Below are 25,089 nucleotides of genomic sequence, written 5' to 3'. Positions count from 1 at the left end.
CCTCCTCCATCCCCTCGTTGCATCAACTGTATGGGTGACCACTCTGCTTCCTCTCGAGATTGCCCCATTTTTAAAGATGAAAAGCTCATTCAGGAAATCAGAGTGAAGGTAAAGGTGTCGACCTTTGCTGCTCGAAAATTATTCGCCAGTCAAAAGCCCACTGTGCCTCAGACAGGAAAATACAGCACTGTCCTTGCCTCTCCTCGGCCAACAAAGGAGGGGGCCACGCAGACTTGTGATCTCGCCTTTAGTGACACGGTCGTCAAATCGGCCAGCGCAGAGATCGCCCGTTCAACCTCCCCACTTTCGCCTGCTCATTCTATGGATCACACTTCATCGGATTCTGCTAAATCTAAGTCCCAAAAGTCAGACACCCGGACTTCCAAAAAAGAGCATACTCGTGAAGATTTTTTACGTACCACAACTTCACAACCATCGGTTCCTCCTTCATCTAAACATCATGTGTCCAAGAAGGCTAATAAGAAGCCCAGTTCCTCTCCTCCTCCGTCACAGCGTGTCTTATCTACAGCACCACCTGGCGGTAACCGCCCTCGGCCGTCTTCTGTGTCACAGAGGTGCACTGCTGGTGGCCGATCAACCGGCCAATCGCTGGTGGCAGGAGCTGCTCCTGAACAACCTATGGATCAGGATCTTCTGCCTTCGGCTGAGTGCCGTTCCACGCTGTCGGTCGCAAGCTCTGAGCAGTCGTTGAGTTGATGACAACCTTGGTCACATTCTTCCATTTTCTGTCCACCCTATGTCCATTATCCATTGGAATATCCGCGGCATTCGAGCCAATCGGGATGAATTGACGATCCTCTTACGATCCTACTCGCCGGTCATCTTCTGTCTTCAGGAAACAAAGCTGTGTCCCCATGACCACTTTTGTTTTCCCCCATTTTCAGTCAGTCTGATTTGATCTCACCTCTGTTGAAGGCACTCCAGCACATGGAGGACTCATGATTCTTCTCCATAATACTCTCCATTATCACCCAATCCCCTTAAACACTTCCTTCCAAGCAGTCGCTGTCCGTCTTTCCCTTTCTGGATACACCTTCTCTTTGTACTGTATACATTCCATCGTCCAGATCAATGGCACGAGCTGATCTCCTTCATCTTCTTGGTCAGCTTCCAACCCCTTATTTTCTGGTTGGGGACTTCAATACCCACCACCCACTTTGGGGATCTCCACATCCTTGTCCGCATGGCTCACTATTGCTAGACGTCTTCCACCAAGTGGATCTTGTTTGCCTCAACACTGGGGACCCTACATTTTTGTCTGCCTCCACGACAAATTTCTCTCATTTGGACCTTTTGGTCGGTACTGTTCCGCTAGCTCGGCGCTTCGAATGGTTCTCCCTTGCTGATACACACTCGAGTGACCACTTTCCATGTGTCCTTCGATTGCAGCCACAACTGCCATATATGTGCCCGAGACACTGGAAGTTTGCCCAAGGCGATTGGACACTTTTTTCGTCTCTAGCGACATTCGATGACCGTCACTTTCCTAGCGTCGACGATGAGGTCACTCATATTACAGACGTTATTCTTACAGCTGCGGAACGTTCAATACCTCGCACCTCCGAATTGCCCTGGTGCCCCCCAGTTCCTTGGTGGAACGAGGCATGCCATGACGCAATTCGTGACCGGCGACGTGCTCTTCACATTTTCAGACACCATCCTACATTGGCCAACTGTATCCGCTATAAGCAGTTACGTGCGCAGTGCTGTCGCGTCATCCGCGATAGCAAGAAGGCAAGCTGGGACTTCTTTACTAGCTCATTTAACACCTTCACTCCCTCCTCGGAAGTTTGGAGTCGGATTCGACGGTTATCAGGTGCACCTAGTTTCTCCCCGGTCTCTGGGCTCACTGTCGCGCATGATACATTAGTGGACCCCATCGCAATTTCTAACTTTACTGAGATTTCGAGCTCTTCAAATTACCCGCCAGCGTTTCTCCCGAAGAAACGTGCAGCAGAAGTGGGACCTCTTGCTTTCTCCTCTCAAAATCGCGAAAGCTACAATACTGTTTTCTCCATGCAGGAACTCCAACATGCACTCTCTTCTTCTCGCTCCTCCGCCCCAGGACTGGATGGTATCCACATCCAAATGTTGCTGCATTTATCATACCATAGTCTGCGTTACCTCCTTCGCCTTTATAATCGAATTTGGACCGACAGTACTTTTCCCAGACGATGGCGGGAAGCTATCGTCGTTCCTGTTCCGAAACCTGGAAAGGACAAACATCTCCCCTCTAGCTATCGGCCCATTTCTCTCACGGGTAGTGTATGTAAGGTTTTGGAGTGTATGGTGAATTGCCGTTTAGCTTGGTGCCTGGGGTCCCGCAGTCTTTAACACAGTATCCTCCACACTATGCACAGGTGGGGTCTACGCGGTCGCCTGCCCCTTTTTATTGATTCCTTTTTAACAGATCGAAAGTTTAGGGTACGTGTGGGTTCCGTATTGTCTGACGTCTTCCTCCAGGAGAACGGAGTGCCTCAGGGCTCCGTCTTGAGCGTAGCCCTTTTTGCCATAGCGATCAATCCAATTATGGATTGCATTCCACCTAATGTCTCTGGCTCTCTTTTTGTCGATGACTTCGCGATCTACTGCAGTGCCCAGAGAACATGCCTCCTGGAGCGCTGCCTTCAGCGTTGTCTAGACAGCCTATACTCATGGAGTGTGGCAAATGGCTTCCGGTTCTCTGAAGAGAAGATGGTTTGCATCAGCTTTTGGCTATATAAAGCGTTCCTTCCGCTATCCTTACATCTCGGTCCTGTTGTTCTCCCATTCGTGGAAACAACTCGGTTTCTAGGGCTCACACTGGACAGGAAACTTCGTTGGTCTCCACACGTCTCTTATTTGGCTGCCCGTTTTACACGTTCCCTTACTGTCCTCAGAGTTCTTAGTGGTTCATCTTGGGGAGCAGATCGCACTGTCCTGCTTCGCTTGTATCAATCCATAGTCCGATCGAAGCTGTATTATTGGAGCCTCGTCTACTCGTCTACTCGGCCATCCCTCTTACGCCGTCTCAACTCCATCCACCATTGGGGGTTACGTTTTGCGACCGGAGCATTCTACACTAGTCCCGTCGAGAGTCTTTATGCTGAAGCTGCCGAATTACCATTGACCTACCGGCGCGACGTACTGCTTTGTCGGTATGCCTGCCGGCTGTTGTCAATACCCGACCACCCCTCTTATCAGTCCTTCTTCGCTGATTCTCTCGACCGTCAGTATGGGTTGTATGTCTCTGCCCTGCTGCCCCCTGGAGTCCGCTTTCGTCGCCTGCTTCGACAATTGGATTTTGCCCTCCCTACCACCTTCAGAGAGGGTGAGAGCCCGACACCACCTTGGCTCCAGACTCCGGTTCATATTTATCTCGACCTCAGCTCACTCCCGAAGGAGGGTAATCCGGCTGCAGTGTATTGCTCACGGTTTGTCGAACTTCGTGCGTGACTTGCCAGTCACACCTTTATTTACACTGTTGGCTCCAAAACTGACGATGGTGTCGGCTGTGCCTTTGTCGTCGGGGCCATCACTTTTAAATACCGGCTCCTCGACCAGTGTTCCAGCTTTACGGCCGAGCTTTTTGCTCTCTATCAGGCCGTTCAGTATGCCCGCCGCCACCGCCATTCATCGTATGTACTCTGCTCTGATTCACTCAGTGCTCTTCAGAGCCTTTTTCTGATGATGGCTCTCCTGTCAGCTTTCTGTGGGTTCCCAGCCATGTAGGAGTGCCTGGGAATGAGGCTGCTGATGTTGCAGCCAAGGCTGCAGTCCTCCTGCCTCGGCCAGCCTCCCATTGTGTCCCGTCATCGGACATTAGTGGGGTTGTTTGTACGAGGCTTGTGTCGTTGTGGTGGGATACTTGGTCATCACTTCATGGAAACAAGCTCCGGGCAGTAAAACCATTCCCAACTGCTTGGACAACCTCCTCCCGACCATCTCGGCGAGAAGAGGTCCTTCTGACCAGGTTGCGGATTGGGCATTGCCGGTTTAGCCACAGCTACCTGCTCTCCGGTGACCCAGCCCCGCAGTGCCCTTGTGGTCATGCCTTGACAGTGCACCATGTTTTATTGTCGTGTCCCCGTTTTAGTCAATCTCGTGTTGTCCTGTCTCTGCCATCTACTTTACAGGATATTTTAGCTGATGACGCTCGAGCAGCTGCTCGTGTTCTTCGTTTTATTACTTTGACTGGCTTATCCAAATACATCTAACTCTTTCACTTATTTTATCTGCATCTTTGTAAGAACTTTCTGGTGCCCCCCCCCCCCCCCCCCCCCCCTTGAGTTTTACTAGATTCTGTGCGCTCTAACAATTGTGACTGGGCACTAATGACCTCAGTAGTTGAGCGCCCTTAAACCCCAACCAAAAAAAAAAGTCTTTTAACACCTGCCCAATGCGGTTTCCGAAAGCATCATTCTGCAGTTGACCATCTTGTTGCTCTCTCCACTTATATCATGAACAATTTTCTCCGGAAACGCCAAACAGTAGCAATATTTTTTGATCTGGAGAGAGCATATGATACCTGTTGGACGACAGGCATCCTCCGCTCACTGTTCTCTTGGGGCTTTCGCGGTCGGTTGCCCATTTTTCTTCGCGAATTTATGGCAGAGCGCACATTTAAAGTGCGGGTGAACACTACTCTCTCCCGTACTTTCTCCCAAGAAAACGGGGTACCCCAGGGCTCCGTGCTAAGTGTTGTACTGTTTGCCATTGCCATAAATCCAATTATGGATTGTCTCCTGCCTGATGTCTCGGGCTCCCTCTTTGTGGACGATTTTGTGATCTACTACAGCTCTCAACAGACCAGCCTTCTTGAATGACGTCTTCAAGGCTGTCTCGATCGCCTCCACTCTTGGAGCATCAAAACAGGCTTCCGCTTTTCTCCCAGTAAGACCGTTTGTGTTAATTTTTGGCATAGTACAGAGTTTCTTCCACCTTCCTTACATCTAGGGCCTGTCAACCTTCCGTTTTTGGACGTCGCTAAATTCTTGGGTCTTATGTTTGACAGAAAACTGTGCTGGTCCACCCACATCTCCTATCTTTCGGCTCGCTGTCTGCGATCCCTCAACACCCTCCGTGTCCTGAATGGTACCTCCTGGGAAGCGGACCGAGTGGTCCTTCTCTGCCTCTATCACGCCTTAGTGCGCTCGAAATTGGACTATGGAAGCATAGTTTACTCCTCTGCTCGGCCGTCTATTCTTCGGCGTCTCGACTCTATCCACCACCGTGGATTACGTTTAGTGTCTGGAGCTTTTTACACCAGCCCTGTGGAAAGCCTTTATGCTGAGACTGCTGAACCTCCACTGTCCAATCGGCCAGCTGTCCTTCTAAGTTGTTATGCTAGCCATTTGTCTTCCATGCCTGCTAATCTGGCCCATGACATTTTTTTCGACGCCTCCTTGCATTTAGGGTATGCAGGCCGCCCTTCCTCCCTACTACCACCAGGAGTCCACTTCCATCAACTGCTCCATTCTCTTTCCTTCCGCTTTGCTAAAACTTTCTTGACAACTTGGGGTACAGCACCGCCTTGGCTCCGTCCCCGGACCTGCCCCCTCCGTGATCTTTGTCAGTTTCCCAAGGATGGTACCCCTTCACTTGTTTATCGTTGGGCATTTTCTGCTCTATGCGCACAAATGAAGGATGCCACATTTATTTACACTGATGGCTCAAAAGCATCGTTAGGTGTAGGGAGTGCCTATATTGTTGGCAACACCCCAAATCGATTTCGGCTTCCCGACCAGTGTTCGGTTTGTACTGCGGAGCTTTACGCTGTTCTCCAGGCTGTCCATTACATCCGTCGCCATCAGCGGATACAGTATGTTATCTCTTCAGATTCTCTCAGCTCTCTCTTCAGTCTCCAAGCTCTCTACCCTGTCCACCCTCTGGTCCACCGGATTCAGGACTGCCTACGCTTTCTCCACTTGGGGGGCGTCTCGGTGCGTTCCTCTTGATCCCAGGACACGTTGGTATCTGTGGAAATGAGGCGGCCGATATAGCGGCCAAGGCTGCAGTCTCTCTTCTTCGGCCAGCTATTCGCACGATTCCCTTCGCCGATCTACGGAGTGTTTTATGTCGTCGTGTTGTTCTTTTATGGCATGCACATTGGTCGACACTTCCCCATAATAAATTGCGGGATGTGAAAGCTCTTCCCTGTGCTTGGACCTCTTCCTCCCGAACGCGTCGTCGGGAGGAGGTAATTTTAACTAGACTCCAGATAGGGCACTGTCTTTTTAGCCATCAACATCTTTTAAGCGGCAATCCTCCCCCTCTGTCCCCACTGCTCTCAGCTGTGGACGGTAAGACACCTTTTACTTGAGTGCCCCTATTTTACTCCATTACGCGCCCGTCTACGGCTGTCGCCTGAAATATTGTCCATTTTAGCAGATGGCACGCGCTCAGCTGATCGCGTTCTCGAGTTTATTAGTGCCAGTGAGATGACGTTAGTCATTTAAAGTTCTTTTCAGGGACAACCAACCCCTTTCTGTAGTGGTTTTTTAAGCTTTCCTTCTGCTTTTAGTTTCTCCAATTTTTTGAGTTTCGTTCCCATTGCTGCTGGTTTCCATTTTCGTTTTTTACCTTTTCATAAGTCACAAACCAAGCGCTAATGACCATAGCAGTTTTGCGCAAAAAAAACAAAAAAAAACGAAAGTTTTAAGTGAAGACATTCTAGCAGTGATACAGGCAGCAAATGGGACAATCCACTGGCATAAGTGACTTTGACAAAGGGCATTTTTTAATGTAATTGGATAGATTAAAAAAATCTGCTCACCAAGCAGCTGGAGAACATGAATATAAAGGCACTGAAATTTGCACAGAGGGAGACTGTTATAGTCTAGTACCTTGGAATGAGCATCTTGGAAATAGCAAAGGTGATCAACTGTTTGTATTCTACTATCATGAGCATCTATACAAAGTGGTTGAGGGACTGTTAAACAATGAGTGGACAGCATGATGTTGGACATGGAGATTTAGGCTTGCCTGTTGTGTAAAGCAGGTTAAGCAACGATCTGTGACAGATGTGATGACGCAAAGTACAGTGTTGGTGCTGGAACAAGTGTTTTGAAGCACACCTTCAACACACGTTGTTAACATGAGGCTCCACAGTATATATCCCCTTCAGGTTTCTATCTTGACCTGACAACATCCTCAGTTACAATTACAGTTGGTACAGGATCATCAAGATTTGACCTAGGAGCAATGGAAAGGTATTATCTGATTGGATGAATCACATTTATTGTTATGCCAGGTTGTTGCTCATGTCTAGATACTGCATTGTCCAGGTGAATGGCTGCCCAAAAAATACACCATATCGCGGACAAAGGCCAGTTGGGGCAGTATTATGCCATAGGGGACATTCACCTGGTCTTCCATGGGAGCTGTGGTACTAACTGAAGGCACCATGACAGCTTTGGACAAATTGCACATTATTATGCATCACCTGCATCCATTTGTGCTTGATGACTTTCCGGATAGCAGTGGCATCTACTAACAGGATGTCTGTCCATCTGACAAGACCAGGATCTTGCTACAGTTGTTGGAGGAGCATGATAATGATCTCATATTGACATCACGGCTACCAGATTTGCCTGACCTAAACCCAATGGTATACATCTAAGACACTACCAGGTGCCAGTTGCATGCCCACAAACCACCAGCCCGTAATTTACTTGCAGTACGTGAACCATGCATAAACTTTTGGCACCACATATTTCCAGAAAGCTGTCAAGGACTTGTTGAATCCATGCCATGCAGTATTACAGCCCACAGGCTGACCAACATTCTATTAAACTGGTGGTCATAATGTTTTGGCTCATCGGTGTCTGTTACACTACTTAGCTCCTGAGCTACGTAGGTGGACTTATTTTAAACCTTTCAAAGCATATGCTGTGGTTATTGAAAATATTATGATAAAATGTTTTGACACACTGGGACTTCAACTATTGACACTTAATTTTTAGAAATAGTCTTACACCACTTGATCCTCCTGAGTACACAAATTTTATCTTATGGCAATGAAAAGTCATTTCTTGATTATAAATAATGAAACGTAATAACTTGCTGTATGGCTGAGGATTTGTGTGATTTATGGGTGTACACTCAAGACTTCAAATGTTGCTAACATTGAAATTATGTCCTCCTTTAGAGGACTGTCCGCAATTCCAGCACACTGTAGCTGGCCAGTACACTTTAATTGTGCAGGTATATTTTTTTTTATGGGTATGAATGTGTGTGTATGTTTATTCTGTTCAAGTTTACGCCAAAGTACGACATTGTCTGGCAGCTTAGCAACATTTTCAGTCTTGTTTATGCGCCTATCGACCACTCAGAGCCTCAATTATTTGGAAATTTCTTGTTGTATATAGTCAGCACAGTATATACTTTGCAAAGCATAAAATAATTTCCCTTGGTAACTATCTTGGTACTGTGTAGAAGCCAAATTCTCTGTGGGATCTATTCTCCAAGAGGTGCTAATCATACAGCATTGTTGGAGTGTATCTATGGAACCTGAAAAGAAAGATGATGAGCCAATGACAAATTTAAAGCTCATAGTTGGTCCATGATATGTGCTTTGATAGTTCAAATTGTGGAATGCAGAACATAGAAAGCAGATTTCAGCACATGCGTAGTGCTTCAGCATACAGTTTTAACATGTCATACAATCCGTTATTTACTTGTTGTTGCAATATATGTGTGACATGAAATAAATATTGCCACAAACAACACTGAGTACTATTTAGGTTTTTAGTGTGATGCATCTTATTGCTATTCTCCTGAGAAGATAAAATTCAACTCATATTGTTTTACACTCTTTTATTAGAAAATCTGTGCAGTTGTAGTCAAATGTCATTTGCCACTGTGCTAAAATGATCTACAAATGAAAACTTTTGGAGCAGCATTTTTCATATTATCTATGACTGCAGTGCTCTACATTATAAATAAAATTCTGCAACTAGATCTTTGCTCTGCAAGACACCTTATGTTGTACGTCAGAGGATACTTCCTTTAACACCATCATTTTTTTCCTTCCCTATTCCATATTTTAACAGTTGTCAAAGAGCCTTTATGTAACTTCAGATTTCTCTGATTTTACAATCATGGTCACTTCATGGGATGTAAGTGGGAGGAAGTAATATGTGGATGGACTCTTCTTGAAATTTGTATTCTTGCAAGTTGAACAGTAAATCTTTCTGTGATGCCCTGTCCCCCCATCTTGTTGCATCTGACACTGGAGTTTGATGATCATCTCTATTACACTTTTTCACTTACTGAATGAAGGTGTGGTGAAAAATTGCTGTTCTTCTTTATCTCCTCTTCTGGTTGTACCAAGTAAGCATCCCAGCCCATCGAGCAACACTCAATAATTGCTCAAATGAGAGGTTTTGTAAACTACCACCTTAATGGGTGAATTAAATTTCCGTAGCGTTCTGTCACTGAATCTCATCTGACGTCTGCCTTTCCTTTAACTACTTTTATGTGTTTGTACCACTATAGAGCCACTACAGACATATACTCCTAGATATTTTATGGATGTTAATCTTTCCTATGAGTGCTGCCCAGTTGTATATGTGAATGATTTATGGGCATTTCTGGTAATTAATTGCAGTGGCTCATGTTGGTTTATGTTGAGGGTCAACTACAAGCTCCTGTATCAAGTGTTAATTCTCTGCAGGTCATCTGGCATTTCACCAAATTTTCTGATGTTTTGACTTCCTTGTAGACAACAGCATCACCCACAAACTGCCTCACAGCCCTAATGCTCCTCACCAGATCATTTATGTCTCTCATGAATAGCAGATGCCCTATAACACTCCTTCAGGGTGTGACCAAAGTCACTTTCGTATGTAACACTTCTCCCAGTTAAGAATGAACTGTGCTTTCCTTCTGATAGGAAGATGTCAGTCCAGTCTCACAGCATGTCTGATATTCCATAAGCTCATATAATGTACACTAGCCACTGCCTCACATGCCTCACAGCATCAGGTGAGGCAAGTTTGTGAATGTCCCTATGGAAATGCCTTAGAGTTGCTGGTGCCATGTTGACGGCTATTATTTTGATTTTGTAGGTGACAGCGTTTCACAGTTGAAAGATGCCCAAAACGTTCCCAATTCTGAGGACTTTCCTTAGGCTGTATTGACTATTGTGGCACCTTGTAGACATGTTATATGTATCTGTGGTCCATTTAATATTTGTACCAAGTGTGTGTGTGTGTGTGTGTGTGTGTGTGTCCATCCATCTCTCCCTCAGCTGTCTCTCTGTATATGTCCTCCACCCAAACTCTCTGTGTTCATCTCCCATCTCGTCTCACCCCACTTTGTCCATCCCCTCCTCTCCCCCTTTCTCTGAAATCATCACCTCCTCCCCTTCTCTCTGTTAATCACCTCCTCCCCTTCTCTCTGTTAATCACCTCCTCCCCTTCTCTCTGTTGATCACCTCCTCCCCTTCTCTCTGTTAATCACCTCCCCCCCTCTCTCTGTTCATCACCTCCTTCCCCTTCTCTCTGCCCATCTCCTTCCCCCCACTGTGACTGTCCATCTCCTCTCCTCCTCCTCCTCTTCCTCCCCCCTTTTCTCTGTCCACTTCTTCCTCCCCCCTCTCTCACTAACTGTATCCTCCCCCACTCTCTCTACTCAGCTTTGCCCATTTGCAAGTATATCCCCTGCAAGGCATGCTGATACGATCCGCACATCACACCTGTCATGCAGGACAGCCTGCATATTAGGTAGAAGATCCGTTTTGTGCCCATATCTCTACTCGTATGGCAGCTAGGGGTGGTTCCAACCCCACAGTGCTGATTCTCATATAGTAAGCAGTATGTGTACCACGTTTGGTTGTAGTTGATCCAGTAATTTAGGAGGAGATTCTGGATATACACACATACATGCAAATATGTAATATATATACAGCCTCCATTATCTACATACGGATGGATGGATTTAGCCCTGTGGTTTATGTTTGCACCTTATCCCCCAACTCTGTAGCAATTGATCCTATCAGTCACACCTTTTCTAGATTGTGGCATTTTATTTTCTTCCTTCTTAAAACACTATTTGGCAATATTAGTTTCTATGCTGTTGTTTTTCAGAACCATTTCATAAAGATGGCAGAATGTGTTATTCAGGAAACCCATAACCATTGTGTCTCTCACACTCCTCCTCCTGTTAGTCCAATTGTCCAGCATCATGTGGCAAGAGAACTCTGAACTGCAACAAAAATCAAATACATGTTATCAAGTTTTTTAATATTGCTCTCCATCACATTTTGTGTATCATGTAATCTTGTTTATTGTGTTGTCTTGTCTTCTCTGTGACCATAATTTTTTTTGTTGCATCATATATAAAATACCTGTCAAAATGTTACGCTTATTAATTCTCAAAATTTATTGGAATATAATTTTACATTGTAAAACTCTTTTCTTTAATTGTTTACTGTTCCAGGTTATTGTATAATCTTGAATTTGGTCGAATGGTTGATTCTGTGAGAGCTCATGAAGATGCAGTAGCCTGCATTGTTTGGGGATCCAAATCAGAGATTCTTGTGACAGGTTCTTGGGACTGTTCAGTGAGAATATGGAAAGACATATCCAGTGGGAAAAAAATTAAACCAGCCACTTCCTTAGTTGCTGAACTAGAGCATGATGCTCGGATAACATGCCTTTCCATCGCAAGGTGAGAGTACTTACGTATGGAGAAATCTGTTAAAGCTTATAATATGCTGATCTGAAATATTATAAATATGGATCACATACTTTCTGACAACTTTTCACACACTTTTTATCATCACACTGTTGATTGTTTGTGTTGTTATAACTGCTTAGCTTACTTTCTTGTGGGTCATATTCTGTGCTCAAATAGTTCAGAATCCAGAGGTACCGTATTTACTCGAATCTAAGCCTCACTCGAATCTAAGCCGCACCTGAAAAATGAGACTCGAATTCAAGGAAAAAATATTTCCCGAATCTAAGCCACACCTGAAATTTGAGACTCGAAATTCAAGGGGAGAGAAAAGTTTTAGGCTGCACCTCCAAATTGAAACAAAGCTGGTCCATTGTAATATGAGGCACAACTTAGGTCGAATGAATGACGTTACAGCTACAGTAGTTTGGTTCAAGTCGTAAGCTTAGCAGTTTAGCTTTACCAGGTAGCCATTGCTATGCGTCAGCACTCCATCCGTATTTATACGGGTACCCTTCCTTTTTCACGTGCTTCGGCTGGTTTGAATTGATTGCTTATTTTTCTTTGATCTGATAAGTGCCGTTCTTTTTGTTATAGGTGTTTACGTCACTCTAAGCTGAAAATGCATTATTGTACTGTGTCATGCATTGTTTGTCGCATTCTGATAATGACTGTTTACGGCCTGTCGCTGCTCATCGCATGGATTGCTTTTGTGCACGCTACCACTGTTTACAGTTTTTTTTTTTATTTTAAAGAGAGGAATTGTCTCATTAGCGAAACAATGGCAAGAGACTGCTATTTGTTGTTACTTACACTGTTGCTTTCTTTGATAATGATCAACAAGAACCAAATAATAGACTGCGTATGATAGAAGATGTTCTGAACGAGAGTTTAGCGAAAATTTTTCTCTGTTTGAAAATCTTTGCAGATGCCTCTTTTTTGCATTAGATTCTGCACAGAAATTAAGAGTCTTCTTAGATTTAAAAATCTAGTCAATTGCCGTGCTTCATTTCTGACTGTATCACTACTGGGCATAAGAATAATACGAATATAAACATGACATGATACGTATATTCTTCCGCGTTTGCTGTTGTCTCACTCTAGTTTCGTAGTTTATTAGGCAGACAGGATTTAAATGAGATAGCAGCAAACACAAAAGAATACATGGCAAAATATTCGTATTATTCTTATGGTGAAGAGAATACTGCATGTGATTCACAATTCATAAAATTTCCTATTAGCAACCATCTCTTCTCACAGGTAGGAAAAAATTCAGAACGTAGAGTTGGCCATATTGACAATCATCCCAGACAGTCTTGCCAGTCGGATTTTCGTAGTACATTGAAATGCTGTCACATTCGAATATGAACAATACGGAATTTGTATTTACTTCGTTAGATAATGTATGAAAATGCAGTGGTCGAAACTCGGGGCGGGGAAAAAAAGCTCATCTTCCACCTTTTTTTTTTAAATTTATTTACTGACGCAGAGGTTTTGGCACCAGTATTTATCTTTGTGCCTGCAAATCATGTCTGTGTAGATTCGAGTGAGGCTTAGATTCGAGTAAATACGGTACCTCTGGATTCTGAACTATTTGAGCACAGAATATGACCCACAAGAAAGTAATCTAAGCAGTTATAACAACACAAACAATCAACAGTGTGATGATAAAAAGTGTGTGAAAAGTTGTCAGAAAGTATGTGATCCATATATTCGATGGCAGAAGTTAGTTGTGGCGGCACCTACCAACATTTTTCAGAACTTCCGCTTACTTTGCACTCGATTCTAAGCCGCAGGCGATTTTTTTGGCTTACAAAAACCGGAAAAAAGTTCGGCTTAGATTCGAGTAAATACGGTATCTTTTTGGTAATGAAGCTCCTATACATTTTATAGAGCCTCACCTCCAGCAAATAACAGGCTAACTTGAAAACCCACGCAGCTGTACTTTATTAATAAGTGTTGGTGTGGTACTAAGTTTTGCTTTTCAGAAGGCAAGAAATACTGCTCATACCTGACCACTTTGGTCCATGGCTTTCAAGATGTAATGAGAGAAAAGCACAGTTTGGGTTTTGCATATCTGAGGCTTTGTGAATCCATTCTGGATGGCATGGAGGAGTTCATTTTGGTCGCTATACCTCTTTGTGTTGTTCTGTATGTTATTGATGGAGTATTCTCTCTGTTGTTTTAGACTGGTCATCTACAAAATGTCAAAAGAAATCTTTCATCAGTTTATCATGTTGTTGTTGTTGTGGTCTTCAGTCCTGAGACTGGTTTGATGCAACTCTCCATGCAAGCTTCTTCATCCCCCAGTACCTACTGCAACCTACATCTTTCTGTATCTGTTTAGTGTATTCATCTCTTGATCTCCCTCTATGATTTTTACCCTCCATGCTGCCTCCCAATACTAAATTGGTGATGCCTCGATGCCTCAGAACATGTCCTACTAACCGATCCCTTCTTCTAGTCAAGTTGTGCCACAAACTTCTCTTCTCCCCAATCCTATTCAATACCTCCTCATTAGTTATATGATCTACCCATCTAATCTTCAGCACATCTTAGTTTATCATAACAAGACCAATTACAGTGTTTTCATTAAAAACAAGATATCTTTCTATCAGTTTGACAATATAATTATTGTTTGCTGATCATTCATATGATTTCAAAAGGGTATTCAAGTAACACAAATCTGATTGGATTAGTATCCATTTTCTGAATTTTCTCTTGTACTTCATGCCATTAGATATTAGAATGTAAGAGCTACTTTCACTAGAAATAATCTATAAATGCACAGCTTTAAGCTTTTGCATACTGGTCAATCTTGCGTTTCAAATTTTTGCTACATTTCTTTCAATAAATATAGTAATATGGATTGAAAAGAAAACCTGTTCCTTAGTGATGTTTGTCCAGTGCTACACAGATGTACCATGACCAGGAGAAAAAGATTGTGGATCAGCTCAATCTTGTTGAGGATTACATGTTTGTCTTTAGTTGTAAAGGAGCTGTGTTGGATGGATTACTAACCATAAAAAGAAATAAGCAAATTTTTATCTTCCAAATGACAGTAAGAATGAGGAGTTGAAAGTAAGTCCACCAGTTGTAACATTCCAGGCTTATGGTTACCACCCGTGCATTATGTATTACTAGATCAATACTCTTATATCTCCAGCTATAATTAAATTCAATTACTTTTCAATAGTAGGAAAAAGGCTTTTAGAAGAATAATAGCAATACCAAACAATAGTAGTTACAATACCCTTTGTACCATAAACAATCAAAATCAGATTCGGGAAATTAATGTATGGAAAATGTTTAGATAAAAGAATAATATATTTCGTTCTCATCATCTGTAAATGGTAGGAATTAAATCTCGAGCCTAATTAACAAAATATAGATAATTGATTGTTTAGCATTGTTAGAATGCTTATTTCTGCAATTTCAATATTAATGTGATTTCTATGTGTTTAGAAAATGTCTTAAACTGGTTCTAGCAAAGTAGGGAATATTATAGTGTGTTTGATAATGTTGTTAAACTATTTCATATTATAAATTATGTTTTGCATTATTATAACCAGTACATTGTAGGAAGAGTATAAATACCCGGCCTTGAGAATTTTTAGGGCAGATGAGTGTTGGACCCACGAGAGGACAGATCTGTTCATACAGTTGAGATAAGTTCTTGGTACATGATTCAGGTTTGGATTTACAATAGGGCAACTCGTATGTTGGACATTGTCTGAGACAGCATAGTAGAACAGTGTAGTGACGGATTATTTCGGAGTGTTAAACAGTTTGATTTAGTATCACAAAAGGCAGAATGATATGTGACTCTATATTCGTACTTCGTTGAGTATTAGTGTTGAACAATGCAATGGATCTCACACATGCATTTCTATCAAATTACTGCATCTGGACTATTTAATATCGTCCGTGTAGTATGCGCTACCATTGGCTAGCTGTAGTAGTAACAACGAGGCTTATTACACTGAATATTGATCATGAGCTCATGAGATACAGGTTTTGAAGTGAATAAATCTACATACTTACTTTACTTCAGTTGTGGCCGACATCATTGTAGTGAAATCCATTATGGTATCCTGTATTCATTGAACAAGCATATTTTAGCTCATGTATGCAGTCATTGATGGATACCAAATGTAAGATATTCACAGGTATTTAAACCATTTTTAACTACTCACTAACCAGTGGGGCGTTACACAGTCAATGTTTATTCCAGTCATAGCACAGTGCTCTCTGCTGAACATTATCATTCATTGTGGACTGTAGTTAGGAAACTGTGACTGTTCACAGTCTTATATATATATATATATATATATATATATATATATATATATATATATATATATATATATATATATATATATAAGTGCTGGCAGGTCGACAGACACACAAACAAACACAAACATACACACAAAATTCAAGCTTTCGCAACAAACTGTTGCCTCATCAGGAAAGAGGGAAGGAGAGGGAAAGACGAAAGGATGTGGGTTTTAAGGGAGAGGGTAAGGAGTCATTCCAATCCTGGGAGCGGAAAGACTTACCTTAGGGGGAAAAAAGGACGGGTATACACTCGCGCACACACACACACACATATCCATCCACACATATACAGACACAAGCAGACATATTTAAAGACAAAGAGTTTGGGCAGAGATGTCAGTCGAGGCAGAAGTGTAGAGGCAAAGAAGTTGTTGAAAGACAGCTGAGGTATGAGTGGCGGCAACTTGAAATTAGCGGAGATTGAGGCCTGGCGGATGACGAGAAGAGAGGATATACTGAAGGGCAAGTTCCCATCTCCGGAGTTCGGATAGGTTGGTGTTGGTGGGAAGTATCCAGATAACCCGGACGGTGTAACACTGTGCCAAGATGTGCTGGCTGTGCACCAAGGCATGTTTAGCCACAGGGTGATCCTCATTAGCAACAAACACTGTCTGCCTGTGTCCATTCATGCGAATGGACAGTTTGTTGCTGGTCATTCCCACATAGAATGCGTCACAGTGTAGGCAGGTCAGTTGGTAGATCACGTGGGTGCTTTCACACGTGGCTCTGCCTTTGATCGTGTACACCTTCCGGGTTACAGGACTGGAGTAGGTGGTGGTGGGAGGGTGCATGGGACAGGTTTTACACCGGGGGCGGTTACAAGGATAGAAGGATAGGAGCCAGAGGGTAGGGAAGGTGGTTTGGGGATTTCACAGGGATTAACTAAGAGGTTACGAAGGTTAGGTGGACGGCGGAAAGACACTCTTGGTGGAGTGGGGAGGATTTCATGAAGGATGGATCTCATTTCTGGGCAGTATTTTAGGAAGTCGTATCCCTGCTGGAGAGCCACATTCAGAATCTGATCCAGTCCCGGAAAGTATCCTGTCACAAGTGGGGCACTTTTGTGGTTCTTCTGTGGGAGGTTCTGGGTTTGAGAGGATGAGGAAGTTGCTCTGGTTATTTGCTTCTGTACCAGGTCGGGAGGGTAGTTGCGGGATGCGAAAGCTGTTGTCAGGTTGTTGGTGTAATGCTTCAGGGATTCCGGACTGGAGCAGATTCGTTTGCCACGAAGACCTAGGCTGTAGGGAAGGGACCGTTTGATGTGGAATGGGTGGCAGCTGTCGTAATGGAGGTACTGTTGCTTGTTGGTGGGTTTGATGTGGACGGACGTGTGAAGTTGGCCATTGGACAGGTGGAGGTCAACATCAAGGAAAGTGGCATGGGATTTGGAGTAGGACCAGGTGAATCTGATGGAACCAAAGGAGTTGAGGTTGGAGAGGAAATTCTGGAGTTCTTCTTCACTGTGAGTCCAGATCATGAAGATGTCATCAATAAATCTGTACCAAACTTTGGGTTGGCAGGCCTGGGTAACCAAGAAGGCTTCCTCTAAGCGACCCATGAATAGGTTGGCGTACGAAGGGGCCATCCTGGTACCCATGGCTGTTCCCTTTAATTGCTGGTATGTCTGGCCTTCAAAAGTGAAGAAGTTGTGGGTCAGTATGAAGCTGGCTAAGGTAATGAGGAAAGAGGTTTTAGGTAGGGTGGCAGGTGATCGGCGTGAAAGGAAGTGCTCCATCGCAGCGAGGCCCTGGACGTGCGGGATATTTGTGTATAAGGAAGTGGCATCAATGGTTACAAGGATGGTTTCTGGGGATAACGGATTGGGTAAGGATTCCAGGCGTTCAAGAAAGTGGTTGGTGTCTTTGATGAAGGATGGGAGACTGCACGTAATGGGTTGAAGGTGTTGATCTACGTAGGCAGAGATACGTTCTGTGGGGGCTTGGTAACCAGCTACAATGGGACGGCCAGGATGATTGGGTTTGTGAATTTTAGGAAGAAGGTAGAAGGTAGGGGTGCGGGGTGTCGGTGGGGTCAGGAGGTTGATGGAGTCAGGTGAAAGGTTTTGTAGGGGGCCTAAGGTTCTGAGGATTTCCTGAAGCTCTGCCTGGACATCAGGAATGGGATTACCTTGGCAAACTTTGTATGTGGTGTTGTCTGAAAGCTGACGCAGTCCCTCAGCCACATACTCCCGACGATCAAGTACCACGGTCGTGGAACCCTTGTCCGCCGGAAGAATGATGATGGACCGGTAAGCCTTCAGATCACGGATAGCCTGGGCTTCAGCAGTGGTGATGTTGGGAGTAGGATTAAGGTTTTTTAAGAAGGATTGAGAGGCAAGGCTGGAAGTCAGAAATTCCTGGAAGGTTTGGAGAGGGTGATTTTGAGGAAGAGGAGGTGGGTCCCGCTGTGACGGAGGACGGAACTGTTCCAGGCAGGGTTCAATTTGGATAGTGTCTTGGGGAGTTGGATCATTAGGGGTAGGATTAGGATCATTCTTCTTCGTGGCAAAGTGATACTTCCAGCAGAGAGTACGAGTGTAGGACAGTAAACCTGTCCCATGCACCCTCCCACCACCACCTACTCCAGTCCTGTAACCCGGAAGGTGTACACGATCAAAGGCAGAGCCACGTGTGAAAGCACCCACGTGATCTACCAACTGACCTGCCTACACTGTGACGCATTCTATGTGGGAATGACCAGCAACAAACTGTCCATTCGCATGAATGGACACAGGCAGACAGTGTTTGTTGGTAATGAGGATCACCCTGTGGCTAAACATGCCTTGGTGCACGGCCAGCACATCTTGGCACAGTGTTACACCGTCCGGGTTATCTGGATACTTCCCACTAACACCAACCTATCCGAACTCCGGAGATGGGAACTTGCTCTTCAATATATCCTCTCTTCCCGTTATCCACCAGGCCTCAATCTCCGCTAATTTCAAGTTGCCGCCACTCATACCTCACCTGTCATTCAACAACATCTTTGCCTCTGCACTTCTGCCTCGACTGACATCTCTGCCCAAACTCTTTGTCTTTAAATATGTCTGCTTGTGTCTGTATATGTGTGGATGGATATGTGTGTGTGTGTGTGCGAGTGTATACCCGTCCTTTTTTCCCCCTAAGGTAAGTCTTTCCGCTCCCAGGATTGGAATGACTCCTTACCCTCTCCCTTAAAACCCACATCCTTTCGTCTTTCCCTCTCCTTCCCTCTTTCCTGATGAGGCAACAGTTTGTTGCGAAAGCTTGAATTTTGTGTGTATGTTCGTGTTTGTTTGTGTGTCTGTCGACCTGCCAGCACTTTCATTTGGTAAGTCACATCATCTTTGTTTTTAGATATATATTTCCTACGTGGAATGTTTCCCTCTATTATAACCATATATATATATATATATATATATATATATATATATATATATATATATATAAATGTGTGTGTGTGTGTGTGTGTGTGTGTGTGTGTGAGAGAGAGAGAGAGAGAGAGAGAGAGAGAGAGAGTTAGTATGTTTCTAACTCCTTCACACTGAAATAGCTGGATATGTTAGGATGAAATTTGGAATGTAGATAGCTTATACCCTGAATTAAAACTTAGGCTACCTTAATCATACCTACCTATCATGGGGATGGGGATGGAAAAAGAGGAAGAGATGGACATTCAAAGAGAGGAATGGCAGATATTGGCAGAAGAGGGAGATGGACTAATAGAAGATTGGGACAAGTACATTCTAGGACTTATTTTTTGTTTTTTAATAAATTACTGGTGGTAACATGGTGAGGTGGGGCTAGTAAAAGATAAATTAAAGGCAATTGTTTTAATTTTATCTTTTATTGCCTTTTGCTGAGACTAATTACTTTCCAATCAATTTGCTTCTGTATTTTGAAATGTGGAAAACTACCCATTATACAGACCACAAAGCCGGGTGCACAAACTTTTGCTGATAATCAGTAAAATTGGTCAATAAAATCTGTTTTATACATAGATACGTAATTTTTTTATGAATGCACTCGTGATCCCAGCTATATTCATTCAAATTTTTAATTCACAAAGCATATCAGTCACCTTAAGTTAGGGAGAAGATGCATATATTGAGTATTGGATTATTCGCTGAAATTAAAAGCTGTGCAAGAAGTGCATTGTCATTTTTCTATTCATCTAAGGAAACATTCTGAGATCTTAAACCTAGTTGATTAGTCACATGTTCCATGGGTCGTTTTCCATGATGTATTGTAACAACATCGAACAAGTCAGTTTGCAGAATATTAACATAACTTAAATGTAAATATAACCAATTACAGTTGAGCTAACAACAATTACTTAACGACACTAGTACATAAAAGTTTTCCTTCAATTAAGTTACAACATTTAAAATAAAAATTCTTGTGTGATATAGGAGTTGGCCAGGAAGAACATTTCAGCTTACTTTTAAGTTTAGCTTTACCATTGGCTGCCCCCCCCCCCCCTTTTCTGTCCATGAACCATACATGGACCTTGCCGTTGGTGGGGCGGCTTACCATAACGGAGACGGAGGGGAATCTCTTGAGAGGACAGACAAAACTGTTGTTCCTGCAGAGGGGCAGCAGCATTTTCAGTAGTTGCAGGAGCAACAGTCTGGATGATTGACTGATCTGCCCTTGTAACATTAACCAAAATGGCCTTGCTGTGCTGGCACTGCAAATGGCTGAAAGAAAGGGGAAACTACAGCCATAATTTTTCCCGAGAATGTGTGGTTAAATGATGATGGCATCCTCTTGGGTAAAATATTCCGGAGGTAAAATAGTCCCCCATTCGGATCTCCGGGCGGGGACTACTCAGGAAGATGTCATTCTCAGGAGGAGGTCGTTATCAGGAGAAAGAAAACTGGTACTATATGGATTGAAGCATGGAATGTCAGATCCCTTAATCAGGCAGATAACTTAGAAAATGTAAAAAGGAAAATGGATAGGTTAAAGTTAGATATAGTGGGAATTAGTGAAGTTCGGTGGCAAGAGGAATAAGACTTCTGGTCAGGTGAATACAAGGTTATAAATACAAAATCAAATAGGGGTAATGCAGGAGTAGGTTTGTTGTTGTTGTTGTTGTTGTTGTGGTCTTCAGTTCCGAGACTGGTTTGATGCAGCTCTCCATGCTACTCTATCCTGTGCAAGCTTTTTCATCTCCCAGTACCTACTGCAACCTACATCCTTTTGAATCTGCTTAGTGTATACATCTCTTGGTCTCCCTCTACGATTTTTACCCTCCACGCTGCCCTCCAATACTAAATTGGTGATCCCTTGATGTCTTAGAACATGTCCTACCAACCGATCCCTTCTTCTAGTCAAGTTGTGCCACAAACGTCTCTTCTCCCCAATCCTATTCAATACCTCCTCATTAGTTATGTGATCTACCCATCTAATCTTCAGCATTCTTCTGTATCACCACATTTGAAAAGCTTCTATTTTCTTCTTGTCCAAACTATTTATCGTCCATGTTTCACTTCCACACATGGCTACACTCCATACAAATACTTTCAGAAACGACTTCCTGACACTTAAATCTATACTCGATGTTAACAAATTTCTCTTCTTCAGAAAGGCTTTCCTTGCCATTGCCAGTCTACATTTTATATCTTCTCTACTTTGACCATAATCAGTTATTTTGCTCCCCAACTAGAAAAACTCATCCACTACTTTAAGTGTCTCATTTCCTAATCTAATTCCCTCAGCATCACCCGACTTAATTTGACTACATTCCATTATCCTCAATAAGTTTTTGTTGAAGTTCATCTTATATCCTCCTTTCAAGACACTATCCATTCCGTTCAACTGCTCTTCCAAGTCCTTTGCTGTCTCTGACAGAATTACAATGTCAAAGTTTTTATTTATTCTCCATGGATTTTAATACCTACTCCGAATTTTTCTTTTGTTTCCTTCACTGCTTGCTCAATATACAGATCGAATAACATCGGGGAGAGGCTACAACCCTGTCTCACTCCCTTCCCAACCACTGCTTCCCTTTCATGTCCCTCGACCCTTATAACTGCCATCTGGTTTCTGCCTTTCGCTCCCTGTATTTTACCCCTGCCACCTTCAGAATTTGAAAGAGAGTGTTCCAGTCAACATTGTCAAAAGCTTTCTCTAAGTCTACAATTGCTAGAAATGTAGTTTTGCCTTTCCTTAATCTTTTTTCTAAGATAAGTCGTAAGGTCAGTATTGCCTCACGTGTTCCAATATTTCTACGGAATCCAAACTGATCATCCCTGAGGTCGGCTTCTACTAGTTTTTCCATTCGTCTGTAAAGAATTCGCGTTAGTATTTTGCAGCTGTGGCTTATTAAACTGATTGTTCAGTAATTTTCACATCTGTGAACACCTGCATTCTTTGGGATTGGAATTATTATATTCTTCTTGAAGTCTGAGGGCATTTCGCCTATCTCTTACATCTTGCTGACCAGATGGTAGAGTTTTGTCAGGACTGGCTCTCCCAAGGCTGTCAGTAGTTCTAATGGAATGTTGTCTACTCCCGGGGCCTTGTTTCAACTCAGGTCTTTCAGTGCTCTGTCAAACTCTTCACGCAGTATCTTCTCTCATTTCGTCTTCATCTCCATCCTCTTCCATTTCCATAATATTGTCCTCAAGTACATCGCCCTTGTATAGACCCTCTGTATACTCCTTCCACCTTTCTGCTTTCCCTTCTTTGCTTAGAACTGGGTTTCCATCTGAGCTCTTGATATTCATGCAAGTGGTTCTCTTTTCTCCAAAGGTCTCTTTAATTTTCCTGTAGGCAGTATCTATCTTACCCCTAGTGAGATAAGCCTCTACATCCTTGCATTTGTCCTCTAGCCATCCCTGCTTAGCCATTTTGCACTTCCTGTCAATCTCATTTTTGAGACGTTTGTATTCCTTTTTGCCTGCTTCATTTACTGCATTTTTATATTTTCTCCTTTCATCAATTAAATTCAATATTTCTTCTGTTACCCAAGGAGTTCTACTAGCCCTCGTCTTTTTACCTACTTGATCCTCTGCTGCTTTCACTACTTCATCCCTCAAAGCTACCCATTCTTCTTCTACTGTATTTCTATCCCCCATTCCTGTCAATTGTTCCCTTATGAGCTCCCTAAAACTCTGTACAACCTCTGGTTCTTTCAGTTTATCCAGGTCCCATCTCCTTAAATTCCCACCTTTTTGCAGTCTCTTCAGTTTTAATCTACAGTTCATAACCAATAGATTGTGGTCAGAGTCCACATCTGCCCCTGGAAATGTCTTACAATTTAAAACCTGGTTCCTAAATCTCTGTCTTACCATTATACAATCTATCTGAAACCTGTCAGTATCTCCAGGCTTCCATGTACACAACCTTCTTTCATGATTCTTGAACCAAGTGTTAGCTATGATTAAGTTATGCTCTGTGCAAATTTCTACCAGGCGGCTTCCTCTTTCATTTCTTAGCCCCAATCCATATTCACCTACTATGTTTTCTTCTCTCCCCTTTCCTACTACCGAATTCCAATCACCCATGACTATTAAATTTTTGTCTCCTTTCACAATCTGAATAATTTCTTTGATTTCATCATACATTTCTTCAATTTCTTCGTCATCTGTAGAGCTAGTTGGCATATAAACTTGTACTACTGTAGTAGGCGTGGGCTTCATGTCTATCTCGGCCACAATAATGTGTTCACTATGCTGTTTGTAGTAGCTTACCTGCACTCCTATTTTTTTATTCATTATTAAATCTACTCCTGCATTACCCCTATTTGATTTTGTATTTATAATCCTGTATTCGCCTGACCAAAAGTCTTGTTCCTCCTGCCACCGAACTTCAATAATTCCCACTATATCTAACTTTATCCTATCCATTTCCCTTTTTAAATTTTCTAGCCTACCTGCCCGGTTAAGGCATCTGACATTCCACACTCTGATCCGTAGAACGTCAGTTTTCTTTCTCATGATAATGATGTCCTCTTGAGTATTTCCTGCCCGGAGATCCGAATAGGGGACTATTTTACCTCCGGAATATTTTACCCAAGAGGATGCCATCATCATTTAACCATACAGTAAAGCTACATGCCCTCGGGAAAAATTACGGCTGTAGTTTCCCCTTGCTGTCAGCCGTTCGCAGTACCAGCACAGCAAGCCCGTTTTGGTTAGTGTTACAAGGCCACATCAGTCAATCATCCAGACTGTTGCCCTTGCAACTACTGAAAAGGCTGCTGCCCCTCTTCAGGAACCACGTTTGTCTGGCCTCTCAACAGATACCCCTCCGTTGTGGTAGCACCTGCGGTACAGCTATCTGTATCGCTGAGGCACGCAAGCCTCCCCACCAACGGCAAGGTCCATGTTTCACGGGGGGAGGGGAGTAGGTCTAGTAATGAATTTAAAAAAATGGGGGGTGCAGGTAAGCTACTATGAACAGCATAGTGAACGCATTATTATAGGCAAGATAGACACGAAGCCCATGCCTACCACAGTAGTACAAGTTTATATGCCAACTAGGCATAATTCCAGATGATGAAGAGATTGGAGAAATGTATGATGCGATAAAAGTAATTATTCAGATAGTGAAGGCAGATGAAAACTTAATAGTTACGGGTGACTGGAATTCGATAGTGAGGACAGGAAGAGAAGGAAAAGTAGTCAGTGAATATGGAATGGCAGTAAGAATTGAAAGAGGAAGCCACCCGGTAGAATTTTGCACAAAGCATAACGTAATCAAAGAATTTAAGAATCGTGAAAGAAGGTTGTGTACGTGGAAGAAGCCTGGAGACACTGGAAGGTTCCAGATGAATTATATAATGGTAACACAGAGATTTAGGAACCAGATTTTAAATTGTAAGACATTTCCAGGGGCGGATGTGGTCTCTGATCACACTCTGTTGGTTAAGAACTGTAGATTAAAGCTGAAGAACCTGCAAAAAGGTGGTATTTGAAGGAAATGAGACCTGGATAAACTGAAAGAACCAGAGGTTTAGAGTGTTTCAGAGAGAGCATTAGGAAATGATTGACAAGAACTGGGGAAAGAAATGCAGAAGAAGAAGATTGGGTAGCTTTGAGTGATGAAATAGTCAAGGCAGCACAGGATCAAGTAGATAAAAAGA

At 43.1% G+C, this 25,089-nt stretch overlaps 1 protein-coding gene across 1 annotated transcript in view; it reads left to right on the top strand.

Annotated features, from left to right (window-relative positions):
* Window positions 1–25,089, top strand: part of LOC124773078 (protein FAN-like) — a 237,374-nt gene that overhangs the window by 129,736 nt on the left and 82,549 nt on the right. Inside the window, exon 14 of the mRNA XM_047249371.1 lies at window positions 11,443–11,673. Within this exon, the coding sequence (XP_047105327.1) occupies window positions 11,443–11,673 (231 nt within the window). The remainder of the gene's footprint in view (window positions 1–11,442; window positions 11,674–25,089) is intronic.

This window comes from Schistocerca piceifrons, chromosome 2, assembly GCF_021461385.2.
Source record: "Schistocerca piceifrons isolate TAMUIC-IGC-003096 chromosome 2, iqSchPice1.1, whole genome shotgun sequence".
Classification (NCBI taxonomy): Eukaryota; Metazoa; Arthropoda; class Insecta; order Orthoptera; family Acrididae; genus Schistocerca; species Schistocerca piceifrons.
Note: the sequence above shows the minus strand (reverse complement) of the source record. Positions and strands in the feature narration are given on the sequence as shown.